General features: G+C 43.9%; 1 protein-coding gene and 1 long non-coding RNA gene across 9 annotated transcripts in view; one reads left to right on the top strand and one right to left on the bottom strand.

The window, feature by feature from the left end:
• The window catches only part of LOC149918831 (uncharacterized), a 68,805-nt gene extending 58,328 nt beyond the window's left edge, over positions 1–10,477 (top strand). The window contains exon 6 of the long non-coding RNA XR_016463838.1: positions 10,350–10,477. This is a non-coding gene — a long non-coding RNA (uncharacterized LOC149918831). The remainder of the gene's footprint in view (positions 1–10,349) is intronic.
• The window catches only part of MACROD2 (mono-ADP ribosylhydrolase 2), an 836,889-nt gene that overhangs the window by 4,652 nt on the left and 810,468 nt on the right, over positions 1–21,769 (bottom strand). For 6 of the 8 annotated variants that reach the window (XM_090134637.1, XM_090134638.1, XM_090134642.1 and 3 more), the window contains 2 exons: positions 8,079–8,162; positions 1,705–1,773 (listed from right to left, as the gene is read on the bottom strand). In XM_090134637.1, coding sequence (XP_089990763.1) covers positions 1,712–1,773; positions 8,079–8,162 — 146 coding nt within the window. In that variant the 3' untranslated portion in view covers positions 1,705–1,711. Of the gene's footprint in view, positions 1–1,704; positions 1,774–8,078; positions 8,163–8,494; positions 8,536–21,769 lie in introns of those variants that run through there. The other 2 variants (XM_090134639.1, XM_090134643.1) reach the window with 2 other exon arrangements.

Raw genomic sequence — 21,769 nt, 5'->3', positions numbered from 1 at the left:
GGTCTGTGCTTTCCCACAGCAACAAGCCACCTAGCAAGCCCTTCTTTCAGCTATCAGAAGTCCCTGGCACTGGTGGTGCTTTGATGCCAGACCACACAACATTTTTCAAAAGCACCACATTCAAATAGTAAAAGTGGTGAGCAGAGACCTTGGATGCTTAACGTGCTGATTGGTCCTCCCTCACCTACCTGCTCCTTGCAATTAAAACAAGGCAGAAAGGTCAGGAGGACCCAAATGGAGAGCTGCAAAGAGTTCAATTTCTACTTCTAATCCCACACTTGCCATTAAAATGCTGGGAAAGTCTTTCTGTAGGCTGGCTCGGGCCCCTTTTGCTGCAGAGAGGTGCCAGGAGAATGAGACCTTGCAGCAGAATTGAGGACATTTATTAATTAATTGCTAATTGTGGTGTCTCTCTGGTGAACTTCACCTTCATACAGCAAAAATGACTGCAGCCCAAAACATTCAGAGATATTAATTTCCATAGGAAAATGTGGCTGAAATGCAGACCCTCCTACAGAACACGTGAAAGCCATGATAATTGTCACATCCATTTTTTAAACCACTGAAGGGTATTAACCTTTCATTGTATTTTTAACTCTGAGAATTTTATTAGTTTCTTTTCCTTTTTTTTTCTCTGAGAGAACATATGACAGGAGGCTCAGGAAGGGGGAAGGAAGAGCCGTGGAAGCCGAATTTTAATTGCAAAGGCATTTTCTCATTGTGTGTTGGTACTTTTTAGCAGGGACACCATCGGCTGTATTTCTCGCTCCAGCAGTACAGCAGCACATTGTCAATATGCTGACAAGGGCAAAGGGGCGTGCTCAGTAATAAGACCTTGTATTTTAAATCTCTCCAATACAGCTGCCACTGTTGTGAAGCTTCTATATTTGGTCTTGAGCTACATGAAATCCTATTACATAAATAGCACACCTTGCCGTGTGTGATATTGACAATGCCGAGGCAGCGTTGCGGATTAATGCTTAAAAATTCTGTTCTGAGATGGACGTAGAACTCCTTCTTGTAGCTGGGGTGGGCCTGGACCGCTATCTTCTTAGCAAATTACTCATTTATTTTAAGGCTGATGCTGCTTACATCCACGAAGACTTCCACAGCAACAGCTACCATCGCTGCACTCTTGCAATAGCACCGTCATTTAGCACATAAAACAGTAAAGCTCAGAAATGCGGCACAGCTCCAGAAAGCAGCTTGCTCCATTGCCTTGTTTTACAGCAGTGCAGTCACAAGAGACATGGGGCATTGCAGAGCCAAGGGGAGGAAAGCCCTCGTGATGTGAGCCTGTTGCCCCCAGCGTGCGGATCGCACAGAAGCCTGTTCTGACCAGTATAAATTGCCTGCCATTTTCCAAAGTGATGCCAAAACTCACTCATTCCGTTACTCTCCCACTGCTTATCTCACTGCTGTCCTGCCTTCTGATGATCTAAGACCACGCACTGTCCAAAGCCATCTCAGCTGCAGAATGCTGCTGCCATCCTTACCTGAGAAATCAAGTCTACAGGAGATGTTTATCGTTTTGTGCAACAGAAGCTCTATTAGCCCATTATTTTTTGTACTCTTTTTTTTTTTTTTTTTTTTTGTGTGTGTGTGTGTGTGTATGTGTGTATCCTAACTTTCATTGCGGTCAGTTTTAAATTGAGTTTTCAAATAGAACCAAAATGGAGAGGAAAATAGCCATAAATATCTTACCTATTAGTTAAGCTTCTGGCACAGTTTCCATTGGATCTTTTATACTTTCAACTTGACTATCCATTTCAGCTGAAAACAAAACAAGACAGTAGTCAAATGCTGCTCACAATACATGTGAAGTTTATCACTTTGAGTAAGAAACCACTCTCTGCCCAAAAGGCACAGAGTTCAATTATCACACTAAAAATGTTGTGTGTTCTATTTATGTATCTCTTATGCCAGTTGTCTTAATCTGCAACTACACGGAATCTCTGATGAGAGGTTCTGCATGGGTATACGCTTCAGCATCGCTAGAAATGCCAAGCCTCTGGATGCAGATTTTCATCCAAATGCACTGAATTTCATTCTGGCACCTACGAAAAATGGCCAGCTGATGAGCTAAACAACCCTCCTCTGTCTCTGCAGGCAACCAGCAGATGTATAGGTACTTCCAAGGGGTGATTTAGAGCTTCACCAGGCAAAGCAGTCTTGACCCCTACCTGCTACTGCTGGCGTGTTGCTGTGCTGCGGTGAGGGGTTACATGGACACGCAATCATTTATTTGGCACCTGACACGGAGATTTTTCATGTTGGCCATGCTAATGAGGGCTGCGAATCTCTTGGCTTCCCCATGTGATAACGAAAGAGGAAGGATTTCCTGCATGGAGCCTTTGGCTGAGAGCAAAACCTTTGATGTGAACATTGCCAGCAGGACCTGGGCTGCGCCGGGGGCTGGATGCAGATCCACCTCTAATTGCAGTGACGCTGCCTCTGCCTTTGGCTGTCCTTGAACTGCAAACTGCTGGAGGGGCAACAGCACTACATTCCCACATGTACTAGTTTACTAGTGTACTATCAATTTACCCCAACAATCTTATTTTTTCATATAAAATTATTGCCAAAAAAAAAAAAAAAAGATGATTTACATGGAAGGCTTAAGTGCATTTCAATATAACCATAGTTTAGATGTCATGACAAATCAACAGTGGCACGTGTGATTGGCTAAACACAAAAGGGTTCCTTCAGCACATGCATTTGTAGGATGAGTAGTAGTTAGTATCTGCTCTGAAATGAATTTGATCGAGGCCATTTATACATTTTTCTGCTTTTAACCTTGCCTTACTTTGTGGTCTCAGCTGCAGTCATTTCATGTGTGCGACAGGAAAACCCTCAAACCTGAATGAGAGATTTGGAAACTAAGGGAAGACAAGGGAGACAAAAGGCCAAAAATCAATAGCTACTTGCAGCCAGGCGCTACGATCTCTGAGTCAATATCGTGTCAATACACCTGTTAGGATTGCGATGAATTATTTGTAAATTATTCATCATCCTTATGCAGAACAGATCCCATAATGGCTTCCTGGATGTATGCAATGAATAACAAGAAAAGTATCCGCTCCTGATTATGGAGCTCTGATGCACATCGCATTTAGTGATGTTGTGTTCTTCATACGCATTTGCATAGCAAAGACAGGATGCTTAATAAAAAATCATTAAGGGAAGGCTGCTGCGCACTGATGACAGCAGCCTTTCTCAGCCTCATTATGCCAGCCGGTTTCACCAGCTTAGTTTTCTGAAAGTACCAGAAGGCTTTGCTCACATTTCAAAGAGATTTCTTTCAAAACCAAAGCTTCATTTGAAACCCGAGGTCAAGCTCTGTCAGCATCCCAAACGAGCATGCCTCTTTCCCCCCCTTTACATTTTTTAAAAGCTACCCTGCTCTAGCTAACAGTGCTTCACGTCGGGGTGGGTGAGATGCAAACCACCCAGCACCTCTTTAAGGGCAATGCAAAAGCACAGGGAGTCTTGAAACACGAAGCCAGAGGAGAAGTGGGAGGAACTGATGTGCCCAAGGATTTCACCATCAGCTTTTTTCCACATATGGGTGAATAAGCTCAGCTCTTTGCATTAACACGGACAGGGACAGGAAGATCTAACTGAAGGATAAGCTTCTGCAGACCACTGGGTGAACCCCAACGACAGATGTTGTTACGAGGCCACCTACGTAATCCTTGACACTTAGCCTGAAAAGCCACGGAGCACCTACTGAGGAGCAGATGGAAGGCTTGCCACCAGGAACAGGGAAACGTGACTCACCAGCCTCATGGCACGAGTCGAGTCGGTGCTGGAACAATGTGGTTGGCCCCAGGCGTGCTACATCTAATCACAATGCAAGCCAGAAACAGGCTTCTCACCACTAGAAGTTTTTACATGTGTTAAACTGCTAAATCACATTACACACGTCTAGAGCTGCCAGCTCAGCAAAGCACTTGAAGTTCAAGGCGGCTGCCCATCACCTACATGCAGCTTTACCAGTTCTGGAGCTTCGCGTGGGGGCTTTTTAAGACAGAAATAGACACTTCTGTGCAATAGAAACGGAGTCTTCTGTCTGTTTTCTACTTAAATTCTGGCCTGCTGGGGAGGACCTGTGCGCATCTCCTCTCTCCATCTGTGAGCTGCTGAGCAGCTCTCAAATTAAGACTGCGAAAGAGTTACCCCTCAAAAGCAAGCAAGTTCCCTGCAAGGGGAGAAAAGGCAAGGGGCGCAGAGTTCACACATGCAAAGTGGTGGCCGTGCTTCCACAGCATCCCTCCTCTCCCCTGTGAGCCAGCTGCGTGCTTAAAGGTCATGGAGCCAGCAGTCACGGCGCGGCATCTAAGCAGAGAAGACAGGTAAATGGGAGGCTGGAAAACTAAGTTCAGAGTTGTCTGAAAGAGACGACGCGCTTTCCCCCCAGAGGATAACGTGCTGTAGATCTGGATGGCAGATGAAAGAAAAGTATTATTGTATTGATTTAAATAGGAGCTCGGTCAGACTGCTACTTGCAAATGTCATCTGTTTCTTCAGCTGCTTCCTAAACTATGTCTCCCTTTGCGTCCGTATCACTTGGCTATCGCACACTCAGCTGTAACTCCAGACTGCTCAGGAAAAGAAAATTACCTATTTTGAATCAAACTGATTGTGCTGCAATGATATATGTGCACCTGTTTACTTGGCAGTTACTCGCCTCTTGGATATTACATACACAATGCGTGATGGTGTTAACTGCTGAGATCTTGCTTTTGTGTCGCTTCTGTGAGTCACGTGAAGGTCAGGGCACTGGTGCCACACTCATCAGCTTGCAGTGGCTTATGAAACAAACCAAAGTTTCACTTTTGACACCACTTTTGTGCTCGCTGCATCTTTTTCTTTTCTCCTGTTCTGTCAGCAAGTCAAGATGCAGCTTTCCACAGGCTTGAAATAAAAAAGGCCAATGAGTAACTCCATTATTGAAGGAGTGAAGAGCTTGATCCGCCTAATACCAGCTGCAAACTAACATCTACCTTTGTAATCTCTAAAGCTTTGGCAGAGGAGGAAAAAATTAGTCTGTGGGCAGAGAAACAATACCTGGGAAACCAGTTACTAAAGCTTGCTTTTGTCATCGCTAAACAACAAACCAGAAAATCTGTCCTGGGTACAAGAAATTTAATATCCAGAGATCTTTGCTCTGGTTTCAAATGGAGATCACAAGCAGCAATCTGTATTACTGTATATCCACACCTATTTGTGCTTACACACACACACACACAAACACCCCAACAGTGTTCCTGATGGACCATCATGACCAGTTTGCAAATTCTAGTCATTTCTGAAATCACTATCACTGAAATCCCTGCCCACTAGATGGGCAAATGTTGAGAACTGCCTCAAGTCTCTACTCTACACTCGGTGTTTATGGAGCACTTTTCACTGTGACATCGCACATGAAATTAAAAACCGGAGCTGAGATGCTGAGGGGAACCTGGTGAGACATTCTTGTGCTTTCAGCTGGGAAGTGCTCTCCTGGGGGCAGAAGGAAGGGGACCAGAGGAAAAATAGGCAATTTACATTAAAATTACCATCGGAGGGAATCTTTTTTATGTTTTGTTTTGCTTTAAATCTCAACTAGTACCTGGTACACTTGGAAATCTGGGAGGCTTTTTTTTTTCAGTGAAATGAACTCATCAGATAAAACAGAGCATGAGGAACTCAATCTTTTTTTCAACCTTTTTCTTTTTAGATATAGGATTCTTTATTGATTTTTAGTATGCAATGTATGACTGCATAAAAACAACCCTGTACTACGATCCCAACAGCAAGTTAAGCTGTGGAGAAACAAGACTTCCCATGATGGCAGAATACGCTGCATTACTGAACACCCTTTTCCATTCCTTTTGTATAACAGGAATTCTGCAGAAAAGGAAGTTACAAGATGAGCTCTATGTAAAAGATCATACAAGATAAGCAAAGAATGGAAGGAAAGAAACCGGTGAAGATCACTGTTGCAGAAGCTGTCAGCTGAATCAGGCTGTTCTGCTTTCATTCTGAGCAATTTCTAGTAATAGCATAATCTCCAGTATTAAAAAAGGCAAACCAACTAGCAACCAAACCCATTAAGCATGCTTCCTTTCCCTGTTCTTACAAAAGCTTCTCTACGGTCCAGTATCAAAATCAGACGGCAGTCCAAATGTTGCAACATGATCCAATGTCAGAGAACAGAAAGTGGCATTAGATACTTCGTGTAATTAATGTCAAAAGGAATGCAAAAGTTTTATCTTGGAGACATAAACATTTTTGCCTTGAATTTATATTATGTAAATGCTGAAGACATTAGGGGACGAATCAGAAATTGGTCTGCACTACAGACAGGGTTTTTGTTGACGATGACAGACAAAATGGGAACTGGAAGCTCAAATCTGAGAACATTGCCTTTTGAAGCAGTCAAAAGGACCTTTCAGTCAAAATCCAAAAGAGTCCCTCGTGTAGTTTTGTTAAGCTAGAGGAGCCCAGCCAGCAGAATGATGAAGGGTTTGCCTTACCAAAACCTAAGCACCAGGGCCCTGATCCCATCCAGCATTTCTTTACACACAGGAAGAATCCAGTTGGCAATTTTTTTTTACTTTAAGAACTGGCTATGCATGATGAGTTGGAGTAGGGACTTAGTACTCAGCCCATGCCAGCCAGACAGCCAAGTTATCTGCTTACCAAAGGAACTGACCAAAAATGATTTCATCAAGTTGCAGGTTGGGACAACTGGGTTGCTAATGTTCACAGACCCAATTGGAACTGCTGCTAGGTCACAACATCATGATAGTTTTATTAGCAGTAAATGTTCTAGGAAGATAATTTCTGTTTTCTACCAGACCGAGCAGTGCTAGGACTTCCTTTCCTCTGAAGGGAAATCAGCTCTGAGCCAGAACAAGCTTGTATGTTGACCTCTAATTGACATTAAGTTCAGAGTGGCTATAGAACCAATGCTTGCCTCAGGATGGAGTCAGGCACTCTCAGAAGCTTTCACAAATACTATTTTCTGACTCCTCTGTGAGATGAGATACATCTTGGCCAAATCAATTTCCAGACCAAAATTACAGCAGGCCTAAAATACCGCATAGTTAAAAGGCAAGCAGATTGAATGTATCAACTGAACATATAAACTGAGCCAATTAGAAAAGCAGAGGTATGAAAGGGGCTTTCAAGGAAGTGCTGTGGACTCAATTTTATGAGAAACACACTCCACTGAATCTTGATGGACCACTGGGAATGTGCATCCAGACCAAAAAAGACCCGGGAATAATTGTAGAAAACAAACAAACAAAACTAATCTCATAAGTCTCTAGCAGGTAATAGTAGAAATTCACAGAATCACAGAACTGCAAGGGTTGGAAGGGACCTCAAGAGACCATCGAGTCCAGCCCCCTTCTAAAGCAGTTCCCTACAACAGGTCACACAGGTGGGCATCCAGATGGGCCTTGTGTATCTCCACAGAAGGAGAGTCCACCACCTCTCTGAGCTGCCTGTTTGATCTGTCAATCTTACTGTAAAGGAATGGAACTTCCTATGTTCAAGTTTTAAGTCATTGCTCTTTGTCCTATTGCTATGCACCACCGAGAAGAGCCTGGCCTCATCCATTTGCCTCCCACCTCCCTTAAGAAATTTATGAACATTAATCAGATCCTCCCTTGATTTATCTTTCCCCAGGCTGCACAGCCCAGGTCTCTCAGCCTTTCCTCACAAGGGAGATGGTCCAGGTCTTTCATCATCTTTATGGCCCTCTGCTGCTCTCCTTCTAGGAGATCCCTGTCTGTTTTGAGCTGGGGAGCCCAGAACTGAACACAGTGTTCTAAATGTGGCCTCACCAGGGCAGAGTAGAGGGGGAGGATCAAATCACCTCCCCTGCCCCACTGGCCGCACTCTTTGTAATGCACCCCAGGATATCACTGGCCTTCTTGGCCACAAGGGCACACTGCTGGCTCCCAGAAGTCTCAGTTGAAGAGCTAATAAACAGAATTCTTATTCTGGGGGGTAAGCATACAGACAAACCTTAGGAAAACATGCTATTTGTGCACTACGATAATGAAAATGTTAGAACAACAAACCATCATTACTTGAAGCTTCTGCTGCTTCACATGCAAGTTCAACCTTCATAGGCTCTGCAGAAGTTTCCTCTTGCTCTTGTATCCCTGTAAGTGAAAGGAGAAAAACTGAAACTTTAGTACCTGATTAATGTATAATGCTCAAACTCTGCATGCCTGTTCTTTTCTGTATTTCTTTTTTTCTTGTGGCATGCTTTTACCTTTATAGACTGTGCTGCTGTAAAATGGCAGGTTTCTGAGAAAAGGGCAGGGGATATGAGGGGTGGAACATGGTTTGAAAATAACTGCTTAAATATTTGCACTTATCTGCACTCCTTTCTAACTAGGATTGTTAAAACCCCATCGCAGTGTGTGCTTCTGTCTCCCTGCTGTTCTTCTCCTCAGCATTTTCGTAGAAGCCTTTATGCTCATAAACTGCAGTATGTGATGGGGACCTAATCACACTTATGAGCTTCTCCAGCTAGCAGAATAAAAATAGATACAGTGAGAGTTCAAACATACCCATAGTCAGACACAAACTAGAATTTGAATTTAGGCAAACGCACTTTATTGCTGAAACTCAACATTTTTATCTCTTCTGCCTCAGGCTTGTCTGCAAACTTAGATTCAATCTCTAAACAGTATTTGAAATGGGGAAGAAAAACTGTTTTTGCTGTTTCATAGGCAGTGCTCCTGATACTCTGCCATTTGGAGTGTCGAGAAGCCAGTTTTTAGTTCATTTCCATCAGAGCGCTGCTCTGCTACTGTGGCCACCATAAGCTGCTGCCTTGCCCTGCGGTCCAGCTCCAGGATGCCAAGCTATTGGTTGCTAAGCAATCGAGACACTGGGGGTGTTATGAGGAAACAGCAAAGCGTGGCAAGGACTGAAACATTTCGTAAGGGGTTCACTCGTGAGCGGAAATGATTTACCACTGCAGCAACAGATGTAGAACATTCTAAGTAATAGACACCTTTCTGTACGGGTTGAGAGTGTTTTTATAAAATGCACTCCATTCCATTTGTCTGTAAGCATGTATTTCCCACTGAAGCTTTCCTTCTGATTGTATCTGCAAGCCCAGGTGCTGTGACGGAGATGTCAGCCCTCTCTGATGGTGATGCTGCTCTCACAGGCAACTTCTAGCACACTGCCTGTAGTTCTACCAAGTGTTAAAATGCTAAAACGAGGGCCCAGCAAATGCAGAACCAACACAAATCAGCCCACTGTTTCAATGAGTGCAGAGGGAAGCACGATGGACAATGTTACAGTGAGAGATGTTGCCTGCCCTTTTAACAGAAAGGTCCCACGTGTGCTGCTCTTCCATGAGCCTGGGTGAACGACTGCATGAGAAACAGCACTGTGGAAAATCACCACCATGAACACAGCATCTTCATGTGAGACGCCCATGTGCTTGCTGCAGGGACTCAGGACCCACGCTAAATGGGGGTGCTCTCCTGCTGGCAGTTGATGCCAGCGGATCAGGCTTTGCCCACTCTCCAGCACCATCTATGAATCAAACAAAGGGGATGCGATGTGACAGCTAACGTCTGGGCTCCCAGCTCCTCTAGCAGCTCGAGCTGTCTCCACGGCTGGCAGCTCCTCAATGCCTGCCCGGAGTTCCCGGCCCTACCCCAAGATCTCCCATTAACTAGCCAGCACGCCTGGCTTCACCACGCTGCCGAAAGGCTTCTCGCTTTCCACTTCAGAAATCCCTCATGCAGCTGACAGGTGCAAAGCATTATTGGCACGGTGCGAGCTGAAGACAGAGCTTAATTAAAGCCACAGCATTTTGTGCACACACGTGTTGGTGTGTGCACGCTTGTACTAATTGGGGCTGCTGAAAGCAGAAGGTGTCGAGGGCCCCCAACGCAAAAAGCCTCAGGGTGGGCAGCCCTCAAGGGAGACCCAAAGGGCAACAACAGCTGCAGGAAATCTGTAAAATTGCTTTTCGTAAGGTTGAGGGCTATGAACGTTGTCAGAAGAACACTAGCATGCGTCCTACACTTCCCCTTCCTTCCAAGTCTGCTTAGCTGATTCGCCATCCCTTCGGGGACTGGATTATGGCCACATTGTGCTTTTTATGGCATATGTTGATTGCTGCAGATTGTCAGCAAGAAAAGGATAGCGAGACACATTGTTCAGGGACGAAGGAGGCAGGAGATATTTTAGACCTTCACAAAGCTGAGTACCACTGCAAACCTTGGGAGGGTGCTTGTGCGCTCTACCAGCTGATTTTGGGAAAGACTTTCAACCCGCGTTAACATAAATCTTCATTTCTTCCCCTGCTCTTGTTACAGGATGGGGACAGCGGCACTTTGCCACACTGCTGTGCACGCGGGAGGGACATGATCTGCAAAGCTTCTTCCCTGCCGTGCAATAAAACCGAGAGCCTCCTGGAAACGAGCCCATTTCCCATTAACAGCAGGACCTGAACAAAACCAGCACGGCAGCGACAGCCCATTCATTCCAGAGGCCTTCCCCATCCCCACTTTGGATTGCTACAGGTTAGAGCACAAACAAGCGAGGTATTTCAGGTCCTGCGGCACCACAGAACTGGAGGGAGCCTGAGAGGTACTGCTTTCAGTTCCAATTACTGAAGCCAGTTGTGCTCCTGGCAGAGCTCGCTGCCCCGGCCCTTTGCGGGCTGCTTACACAGCTAGCAGTAACAGCAGGATGCCAGGGCAGGCAAAGGCACTCCCAGCCTTCTTAAGCACGCCAGACAAATATTTACCAGGAAGACAGAAATCTCTGTCCTGTTATTTTATCTTTTTTTTCCCCCTCCTCTACAATCACAATCTATTGGTAGTTCCACGCAGTTAGAGCTAATGCACTGCTCTTTGGAGAAACACAAATCCAAATTCACATGCAATTCATGAAATTAAAATGAAGATGAACAGAGAGGTCAGATACCTACATCCATTCTCCACACTCCTGATAAATTAGCAAGTGAGAAGTGTTTAACTCCTCCTCTTGCGTAAGATTTATGTCCGTATGCAGGCAACGATGCAGGCTTAGGAGCTGTAATGCAGAGCAATCCATACAACTTATTTTTACCTGATCATCAGCAAGGCTTTGCTGTGTGCTGAAGAGTGCCTCTGTCATCAGAAGAAAGAGGCAGGCTCCTCTCCCAGGTAACTCAAAGCACAATCCTACCTCAAGTCTCTCCAGAACCAATGAGAGCTGCCTGACTCTAGGGGGTTGATTTGCTGCTGACTGTGAGGCAGTTGGGAAGATGGAGTGGTCATGGCAGAGCCCAGCCTCAACAGAGCCCTCCTGGTGCCTCTGGGCTCTGGAACAGGAACCTGGATTTCTGCAGTGAATTTCCAGCTACAGTATCATGGACAAGCTTTAAGACAAACAGAAAAATGAGATTTCATGCATAAATGAGTCCCTCCAGTACAATCGGGCAACACCAAGATAACGCGGATCTTAAAGAAATCCCCAATGTTTGTTAGAAGCCTTGTAACTAAGAGCAAAATCCTTGCCTTAGGATCATTCTGAATTCTTGAAGAAAAGCAGTTAGCCATAACACAACGATCCAAGGCTGCTACTACTGTTTTTTGCAGGTAAAATGGCAAGGTTGTTACTCCTGAAAAATACCTACAGAACAGATTTGTTGGGTAATGCTACAGGATTTCCAATAAAATGCTCTTCTGCCCATGGACAATTTGCAACCAAGGGAAATTCACTAGATGTAAGCTATTTGTCTAGCAGCCACTTCTACTCTGGTTATATACCTTGAAAAAAAACACCTCAGTCATTATGTAATATGAAAATTACATTGAAGCTATTCTGAATGATGCAGGTTTCCGCAACACACAGCCGCTAAATTAAATTTATTATTCTACATTTAACTGTAAATATGCTTCCCCTAATTGGGACACAGTGAGAAACGGGGGCTCGTTAAAATCTGAATTTCTCCAGTTAAAATTTGAAAGTACCATTTTCCATCTGCGGCAACAAAAATGAAAGACAAAGCTCTTGTGACCCAGAGCTGCATTGTCTTATCTGTCAAAACTAGTTCCACTTCTCCTGCTCTGCAAATAGCCTGGGCTGCTTTTTTCCTTCTTCCCATTTCACTGTAGCTGTTTGCTAATGTTACTGTCAAGCCTTCGTGTACTTTGTTTACTGCTGCATTTTGGTAGCATAAATGCTGCTTCACTTAGGAACTGGAGAACCTGGTTTTGCTCTATTCACCACCTCCATCCGGCATGATTGACCCCTTTTGACCACACCAAATACCCCCACAAACAAGATTTACGCTGCATTTTTGCACGATTCTGTATGCAGAAGTGCCCTACCTCCTGCTCTCAGGGCTCTGAGCCACAGCAGTCACAGCCCTGCTTAATTTTGTTACGCTGAAGGCTGGGGGCAATTCCCCCCTCGCCATCCTTCTGTGACGTCCGGGTTGAGTACGAGTGTGAGGCTCTATTCAGTGCAGCTTCATTAACAAACGTCTCCATCTGTTCAATCAGGAATCTTTTACCTTGATCAAAAAACTCCCTGGCAATTAGGCACCGCAGAGATGAAAAGAAAGCTCGAGATGTCAGAGGAAGGAGCGCTGGCTGGGACGCCAGCTTTGCCAGGCGCTGGAAAGAGCTGAGCATCATTTCTTAATGCCGCCCTTAGGATTTGCAGCCCCTTCATCATTAAATCGAGTGTTTACCCTCCCTTGTGGCATTTTGGCTCTGTCTCCAAGAGCAGCAGAGCAATGAGGCTCCCCGTCCCCGCGGCGCAGCGTGCATCGCGTCAGCTCTGTGTTTGTGCACGCGTCTGTACCTAAAGGCACTGTTATTTCCAGGCTCAAGCTGAACGGCAATTCTTTTAAAACGTGATTTAAAAGTGTCTTAGAAGTGCTTATCCCTATCCTTTTTCGGTTCTTTATTAAATATACTCTTAGTAAATCTCATTATGCCTCTTTTTCCCTAAAGGTGGGAATGGGAGTGCAGGGAGGATTGTCTCCCAGCAATCTGGTCCATAAGACCCATACAAATTGGGCGTCTCTAAAGTCGCTAATGCCCATCAGGAGCTCTTTGTCTCTTTTGTCTCTCTGTAACAACAGGATAGACCTGCACACAGCAGGCTCTTGATGAATACAAGGGCATATCATTCGCAGAAAAGGCCTTTCTGAATTTCTCTTCTGACAAAGAGGCCATGCTGCTGTTTTCCAGATGCTCTTTCTGTGAAACCTCTCATCAAAGAAGAACCCTCCAGCAGGGAATATCTGAAATGGAGCACCCAGAGGCTTTCAATTGAATTCTTTGACTGCTGACTGTTAACATAACTAAAATGTTGCTGGGTAGTATTCAAACTAGCAGATTACCTGGCCCGAACTGCTTTCAGAGCTCTTGCACTCCATCTCCCTGTCTGTAAATGAGGCAGACAGCACACTCAGTGGTCTTATGAAAAGCGTAGGTGTTCCGAATACAGAGTTCTCTAGAAACAGCATTATTTACCTTCCTTACCCATTCTGTTATTTTCCCTGTCACTTGTAACTGCTTACCAAATTCACTAGTTACACGGCTCAGTTCCTGATCACCTCCAGCTTCCTGGTGCCAGAAAACTCACGGCTGCAAGGAATGGTGCACCGGAGGATCCTTTCACATAAACCAGAGGAATCCTCCAGGTCTTCTGAGCTTTGGCTTCCAATAGGGAGAACTGATGTTTGGCCTCTTATTCCTCTAGCATTGGAACAACCACCAGCTGCCCAAATGATGCCTGGACATCCACACACAGTGATGCATTTTTCCTGCACTCCCACCACACATATTGCCACACTTCTTGTCTGTCTCCAGCTATCCTTGTAGAGCAGGTTTAATGCCTTTCTGCACGACTAATCCAGAGTGAGGATGCAATCCTTCATTTTGAAGAGCTGACCCAGGTGTCCAATAGCTTTCACAGGCCTTGCTTTCCCCTCCATCACGAACAACTGAATAGCTCGCCTTGCTGCTGGATTTTCCATCAGCACATACTGTGCCCCTATTCCATTTCAATTTTGCATTCGCCGTACTTTCCGAGCATTTCAAATAATCCTGATGCAACTGCAGCAAAGCAATAGACTGTGAAAGCAAAGAGGTCCTGGATCTCATAAGCAGGTCGGATCTATCAGAGCAGCACGCTATTTATTTCAGAAACGGTAAAGAAATTTTTAGTTCCCCTCTACAGGAGCCACCCCAAACAGAAGAAACCACGTCAGCCCTTGGCTCTAAGCAGCTGTACCAGCACCAGGCAGGCACTGCAAGCAAACAGCAATGATAATGATGGAAAACTGAATCATATTAAGGGGTGAGAAGGAGGGAGTAAGAATATGAAAAGACAAAAACAGCAAATTGCTCAAGAGCTGGAAGAGAGAAAAATCCCCTCCAAACATACCTAAACTCTCAAGCAAGCACCCATATATTTTAAGTCTCCAATCCTGGCTACAACGAAGAGCACAATGTGGTGCAAAAGCATATCGTGAGCATGGGACAAAAGGAGGCTTTGCCCAAGTTTCTGATAAAGTGCAGCCAGGGCTGCTCACCCTTACAACTGCAAACATTTGCTTCTGGGGTCACTGCTTCTGAAAGAGATAACTGCTAAGTCAAAGAGGAGTCCTGGAAAATACTCCGTTCAATTCCTTTTCAAGGAGACTATTGCCAAGTGTATGAAGAATGAGCTTCAAAGTGGCAGGGAAGAGCAGCAGAAGGGTAAATAAAGAGTGTATGGTTTTACCTGAAAAGCAGTAACAAAATACTGTGTGGGAGAGAAAGAGGCGCTTTCCTTTTATTTATCCACAGACCCCAGCCTAAATTTGGTGGCTTAAAATAGAACAGAATGTTCTCAATGATGAGAGCACAAGAAAGTTCAGTGAAGTTCTGTTAATGGATGGTACCTTGCAGGCACACTGTAATTTTCAAACATTTTGTGATGCAAAGATGCAGCAGTCAGCATGAAAAAGTGAAAAACACACACTCATACAAAAAAAAAAAAAAAAAAGAAAGAAAAGAACAAAAAACCCCACTTCCTAAAAACTTGGATAACCAGAGGAATTGTTCACATCACACCTGGATGAAACATCTCGCTATTTGGAAAGAGCACTTCCATTTCCAAAAGCTTATCAAGACACAGCCAAGCTCTCTGCTTTAATTTTGTAAGCCTGCTAGCTTCCTAGAATTAAGCCAAACAGAATATGAAACTCATTTGCTGGAAAGAAAAGTGGTAATTGGCAGCACTCAATCACAAAGACTTTACAGGTGATACTTATCATATCTTTTTTCCCTACCAAGAGACGCACTCAGTGATGATCAAAAACAATTGAAAACCTGTATCCAGGTTGTGGGTTGTTTTTTTTGTTGTTGTTGTTGTTGTTTGTTTCATAAAAGAGTTCTACTTGGAGTCTTTTAAAGCTTTACAGTCAGCTTTGACTACATGGTGATTAACACAAATCTGCGCTAAAGAAATCATTTCGCTACTGAAATCCTCACCTGTTTATGTTTGTCAGGTGTGTTGCTTTGGACCTGGCTGGTGACTCATCAAAACATAACAGACACTTAAACACCACATATACACACACGATCAAGGACAGTAAGAAATTTTACATAAATGGCTTGGGGTTGTTTTCCCTCAGTAAAGGAGGGGGCAGCCCAGCGACATGACAGTGCTGGTTGTGTTATTGAAGGTGATGCTCCTCACTCTGCTGGGGAAGCATCGTGTGCTTTGCGGAAGACATCACTGAAATCTGGCTTCTGGAGACCTGTGCTGCTTTTGCAGCGTGTCATTAATGCTGATTGTAATCCCCATTTCTCCAGTGAAAGCATGTCTTTTTCCTCTACAACACTGTGTGAGTCAACACTAGCCAGGCCTCAAAGGGCTTAGAGGAAAACCAAACATACTGCAAGTCCAGTATTACTTGTCACTTGTTTCCTTTTGAATCATGGGGGGTTTATTCTGGTCCCCATCCCTGTCTTCCAGCACAAGGGGCTGAGCACCCTGAGGATAACTGGCCTGATGATTAAAGACAAAAGACAGTGAGAACCTCCTCCTTATCCCGTGTGATAATGTTCCCTGCCACGTCCAAAAAAAGCAAGAGATTCTCCTTGGCCCTCCTCTTGCTGTTAATATACTTGTAAGAACATTTTTTATTATCTTTAACAATACTGGCCAGAGTAATTCCTTGTTGGACTTTTGCCTTTCTAATTTATTTTTTCTAATTTCCAATGATGAAGTGCCTGATGTTCTTGAGAACTGAGACCTCCAGGTCAACTCAGCCACAGTTTAATACTAAAAGCAATGTTCAGCACTTGCCTCTTCACCTGTTATTATGGGGGTGCTTACACTCCCATCACAGTATTTCATGTTCCAAAGGAACTAAATGCTGAATTTGTTGGTGCCTGGCTTTCAGCAGAGGACTATTTCAGATACATAGGCAATATCTAGAACTTATTTTGTTATAACATAAAGCCCAGCAGGCCGCTTCAGTGGGAAGGAAGATGCAAAGATGAAACACCTTAGATTTAACTCTGGAGAGAAAGGAGGGATGTATCCCCCACTCGCTCCATTTGGCCACCAGGAGTAGAAGAAGAGTTCAAGCTCTCCCTGTGTCACCTGGCATTGGCCCTACGGGTTTCAGCACTCAGCTCAGCACTGCTACGTCAGAGCAAGAGCTGGCTCGTATCTGACTGTCCTGTGCCAGCAGGGAATGATCTCATCCTCTTTTCAACTCAGAGTGCATAGAAGCAAGCCATGAATGGATCAAAATCCCTAAGTCACAACGCTGCTAGAGGGAACTGCATGCTACGTATGCCCAAACTGAGACAAGTCTAAAAAAGCAGCCTAGCTACCACTATGGGTGTTTCAGCTCGATGAAATGCAATCACGCATTTCCACACATTTCTATGGCGTGTTTTACAACTCAGCTTTTACTACTGACATTCTGGAGAGTGCGGGAGGTCCAGAACCAGACCGCAAAAGCATTGCTGGTGTTAAATACTTAGAATACTTGCTCCAGTCCTCCTGACATTCACCCTCCTCCCACAAAGCCAGGAATGTTTCCAAAACATTAAAAAGCATAATTGAACAGAAATCTTCTGTGGATTGCCTTGGAAAAGAGTCATCCACCAGCCTGGGTGGTATTACCCACACCTTAGAAGATCATTGTCACATAATGATGGGTTTGACCAGTATTTCCTGGCAAGGTCAAAGACTGGATATAGAATATCACATCTATCTACTTTGCTTCATGGAGAAAATTTAGGGCAGAATTCAAAATTCACAGTGCAGGGTTGGAATTTTTTTTTTTTTTTTTCCATTCAGAGGTTCTAGAAAAATAATTTTGCAGGCCAGAAAAAAGCAAGTGTCAGTATTGGCAGTCATATGCTAGTTTCTCTTCCTTGTGGAGAGTCATTATGCAGTGTTTTCTAAAATTGTAAATGTTCTTCTGGGCTCACAATGGGAAACAACACTAATATGCATCACAGTGTGCCGAGATAAAATGCATGGTGCTATTGTTGCCTTTGATTTGTCTTCCATTTATATCAGCTCTCAGCAAGAATTACAAAAAGACAGAGCTGCACATTTTTCTTCTCAACTTTTTCACATTTCATCATTCCCTTAGTTCATAAATTCTAGGGTCTAACTAGGATGCTACATCAGAGACAGACATTTACATTTAGATAACGTAAGGCAAAGAATACTAACAGCTATAATCCTTCCACTTCCAAACAGCTCTAAAGTACTTCTCAACTGACCTCAGCTTTGTAAAACAGGGGTCTGGATTATTTGCTTTCAGTTGAACATTTCTTTCTCCAGTAAGTCAGCATTCTGAGGTTGTCCTTTTTTATTATTATTATTATTTTTTTTTGCCTTTTTCTTGATTTCTGGAAGACTCACTCCCCATCCTGCTCCTGCCTTCACCTCCAGCTATAGGGAAGGCTGGAAGAAGACCCTGAGGACGGTGAGGGAGTGTGACACCTAGAAGAGGAAGGTGAATTTGTTTCTTCTAAGCTCCCTGAAAAAAACAGGAAGCAGACAGCCCCAAGGAAGAGCTTGCTGATTATGAGACACGGCTTTTCTTCTTCAGAACAGTCCAGAAGGACTCACTAGTGGGGAGTAAGGAAAAGCCAGCAGCATGCATTACAGCCACAGGAAATCATTCTAGAGAGGTCCTCAGTCAGGTTCATAAACCCTGACATCCATCAGCACTGGCACGTAGTGATCTACCAGACCTACAGCTCACCAGTGCAGAGTAGAAGTACTGGAGGACTTGTCATCTCCCAAATAGCTTTATTCCTAATTAAACTTCCTCTCATATGAGTTTACTCCCACTGTTAGAAGAGGCCCATTCTGCTGTTACTGGTTGTTCTGGCAACTTGACCAGCAGGAGAGAAAAGGGACAGAAATCTGCTCTAGCTTTCACACATATCAGAGATGTACTTGTACCAAAAGGAAGCAATTTCAAATGGAAAGCCAGACCAATGCTGGATTAGGACGAGAGCATTACTGACTTTTCTTAATTACTTTGGATAAGACCTGGAGCAACTCATTTGGAAAGCCTTGGCACTTCTTTTTTTCCTCAGCAATCATCTTGACTGCACTCTGAGATATTAGATTCCTCCAAGTCATACTATATCTTCAGGCACAAATGGAAACTGCAGGCCAAAGATACAAACCACATAATACACAGTGTGAACAAAAGTCTTTAAGAAAAAAAGGGGGGAGCAAACTTTCATTTTCGTCTCAATGCCTTTCATTGAGAGAGAATACACTTTCAAATAGACCAAGATTTTTCCCTTTATCAGTGGAGAGAATATCTCTTCTTTCCATCAAACACACTTTTACTGTGCAGACTGCTCTAGACAGCAGCAGGCATAGGTCAGTATTTTCAGAATCAGGTGACTGAAGCTAGAAACACTTTAAAATGGAGTTTAGATGCTGATTTCCAAAAGCTCCAAGCACCCAGCAGCTCCAACTGGCTTCAAAGGATGTCATTTCACAGCACAGTTGGCAATGTGTGCAGCGTTTTTCAAAAACCAAGCCATCTATCTGGGGTCCTACGCTTGGATTCATGAATTCAATGCCACTGGACTGGAGATGACACCACCTCTATGACCTGTGCTTAGAGAGCTCAGCAACATTAGAACCAACAAATTGGCTTTTGCCTTCTTTTTCCCTCAACAGTTTACAGAACTGCTAATAAAACTGGTGTCTATCATGAAAATTGGCAGACTCTCAAGTCTAATAAGATAACTATACTTTTCCTCCAAGCTATTGAGCAAGTCTGTAACATCTCCCCCACATCTTCCTAATAACTGATGGCTAACAAGGGTTCCTTGCAGTGAGATGTCCTGAAGGTCAGCCAGCATACAGCAGCCAGTGCCCCGGGATGCTCAGAATGTCAAATGCCTTATAAAATACTGAAACCCAGGCTGGCACGTTATAGTGCTTAGCCCTTCTGTAATACCATCCTCCCATTATGGGGAGCCAGAAAACTTAGAGGCTTATACTTGCGATCATAGCACCAAAGGCAAGACCTCTACCCATTATGCCAGAAGAGAATAATTGTATTAGCAGTTGACAGTGGCAGGCATTTGTCTTGCTGAAGGAAGATGACTTGCACATATTAAAAGCATTTCCTCCAGCTAAACTCCTTCAGATGGCTGGATTTGGATCATGTTTTATGATTTATTTCTAATGAAGACCTTCTTAGCTCATGAGCTCGCAGATGCCCAAAGCCTTTTTATAATACAGCTTTCAACTATTCTAGGCTTAAAAAAAGAAATCAATATAGTGATTCCACCCCTGGGTCAATCAGAAGGAACATCTCCCCTCTTCTCCTCCCCTTGATTACTCACAGACGGAAGACAACACAGAGCTTTTGTCGGCACACATGGCACAAAGGTTGGAATTGGAGGCTTCAGATGTGTGCTGTTTCTCATGGTCCAGGTCTGAAAGAATTTGCAGGCCAGTGTAAGGCTTGCCACTGCCCCCAGTTTCCACAAATGCCTCGGCATCTGTTACTTTCAAGAGAATTACTGAAGCTTTCAAAAGAATGCAAAAATTGCTAATCCCCTCGTGCAAGTGACTTCAGCCTTGACAGACCTTTTCCCAGAGCCGCAGATAAAACTGAAGGATTCGGCTATAAAGGATTAGGAGTGGTGTCACCTAGAATTAAGTCACTGGCCTTGAACCGTGTTTATGTTCAGCCCTGTCAATAGCAGATTTCACAATCCTAAAAACAAGGTTTATTGAGTTCCTTTAAAAATACATATATATCTTGATTTCCTGAGTAGGTTTAAAGGTCTAGACAATTCACGTTATATTGCTTTATAGTTCTCATTTTTTACTACACTTCAGTGCACTAAAAACCTTCAGCCTGACAAACAGTCTGAGGAGTCTCAAACAACTTCTTTTCACAACCATTCACAAGATGTCTCTATGTATACAATGAAAGCCGGGCAACAAAATAAACATCTTGGATTGGTCTTTTCACATTGAATCTATTTTAAATACTACAAGCTCACTAAAGGGAGGAACTGCTACATAGAAAACAGGTAGTCTTTGCCACGAGAGTTCTTAGTTCACAGCAAATCCTGATCAAATATTTTGCCTACTTAGTTACTAATCTGGTAGAAGCACCTAAAATGTGTCTCTGAATGAGTTGTGCTTTGAGTTAGAAGTCTGTGGCCTTTCAGTGAACAGATGTTGCGAATATTTGGTGGTGAGGGGGACAAATAACCCGTGTGGCTTAACGAGTGGCTTTGATTCCCACAGAATATCCACAACAATGCCTGGAGCTGACATTATGATGGCCGAAAGCGCTGAGTACCACTGATTCCCATCCTGGTTATACACGCTGTAATTTGCTGTAACATTGGATGAGGCTGACCCTGACTTAAGTACTGTGCACTACAGTTGAAGAGGAATTTGCACAGTGGAGGCCAGCCTGTATTTACACACATTGGCTGAGTTCAAGAAACACGGCCTTGCAAAAATGAGAAAACAGAACAAAACCAAAACCTTACCCAAGCCTCAAATATACCTCAAACACAGGGATGGAGGAGGAGAGGGTGAGCTTCCTCATCATAACAGCATTAGGAGGCACTTTGCAGAGGTGCTGGCTTTTTTGCTTACTGCTGCCACAGCATATGAGAGTGCCTGGCTTGGAAAGAAGCTGCAGGTTAGCTGGGATACTTGCAGCAGCCCTGAGGCTGCACCAAGGCCACTGGAGCTGCTGCATCCCACGTGCAGCGGGTGGTCCTGCTGCAAAAGGAGCTGGCTGCAAAGGCACATGTGGAGTTGATCAAAATATTTCTAACAAAATCTCTTCCCCTATCAAGTTACAGACTTCTTTTTTCTTTTTTTTTTCTTTTAACAGACAGTTTTATGGGAACTGTTCTGTTTTCAGGGAGTCATACAAAAGTAGCCTGAAAAGCCCAAGGTTGCCAGAGGAGTGTTGTTGGCTCTTGCCAAAATTATTTATAACCATCAAATCGTTTTGGTTGGAAAAGACAGTTAAAATCGTCGAGTCTAACCATCATCTGTAGATAAACTGGCAATGGAGTTGGAATTGCCAGAAAAACTAGGTGTATTAGGAGTAAAGACTTTCTAGATAAACAGAACTCTGTATTTCTTGGGTAGCCGTAACGCTCTGGGGAAAGGTTGGCAACAGGGAGCTCTTGACTAACAGAAGTATGAGGAGAAGCCTTCAGATTTCTGACAAAAAAAAAAAAATAAAAATCTT

The sequence above is a fragment of the Phasianus colchicus genome, chromosome 2 (assembly GCF_987193195.1).
Source record: "Phasianus colchicus chromosome 2, bPhaCol1.hap1.1, whole genome shotgun sequence".
In the NCBI taxonomy this organism is placed as follows: Eukaryota; Metazoa; Chordata; class Aves; order Galliformes; family Phasianidae; genus Phasianus; species Phasianus colchicus.
This window is presented reverse-complemented; position numbering and strand designations above follow the sequence as displayed.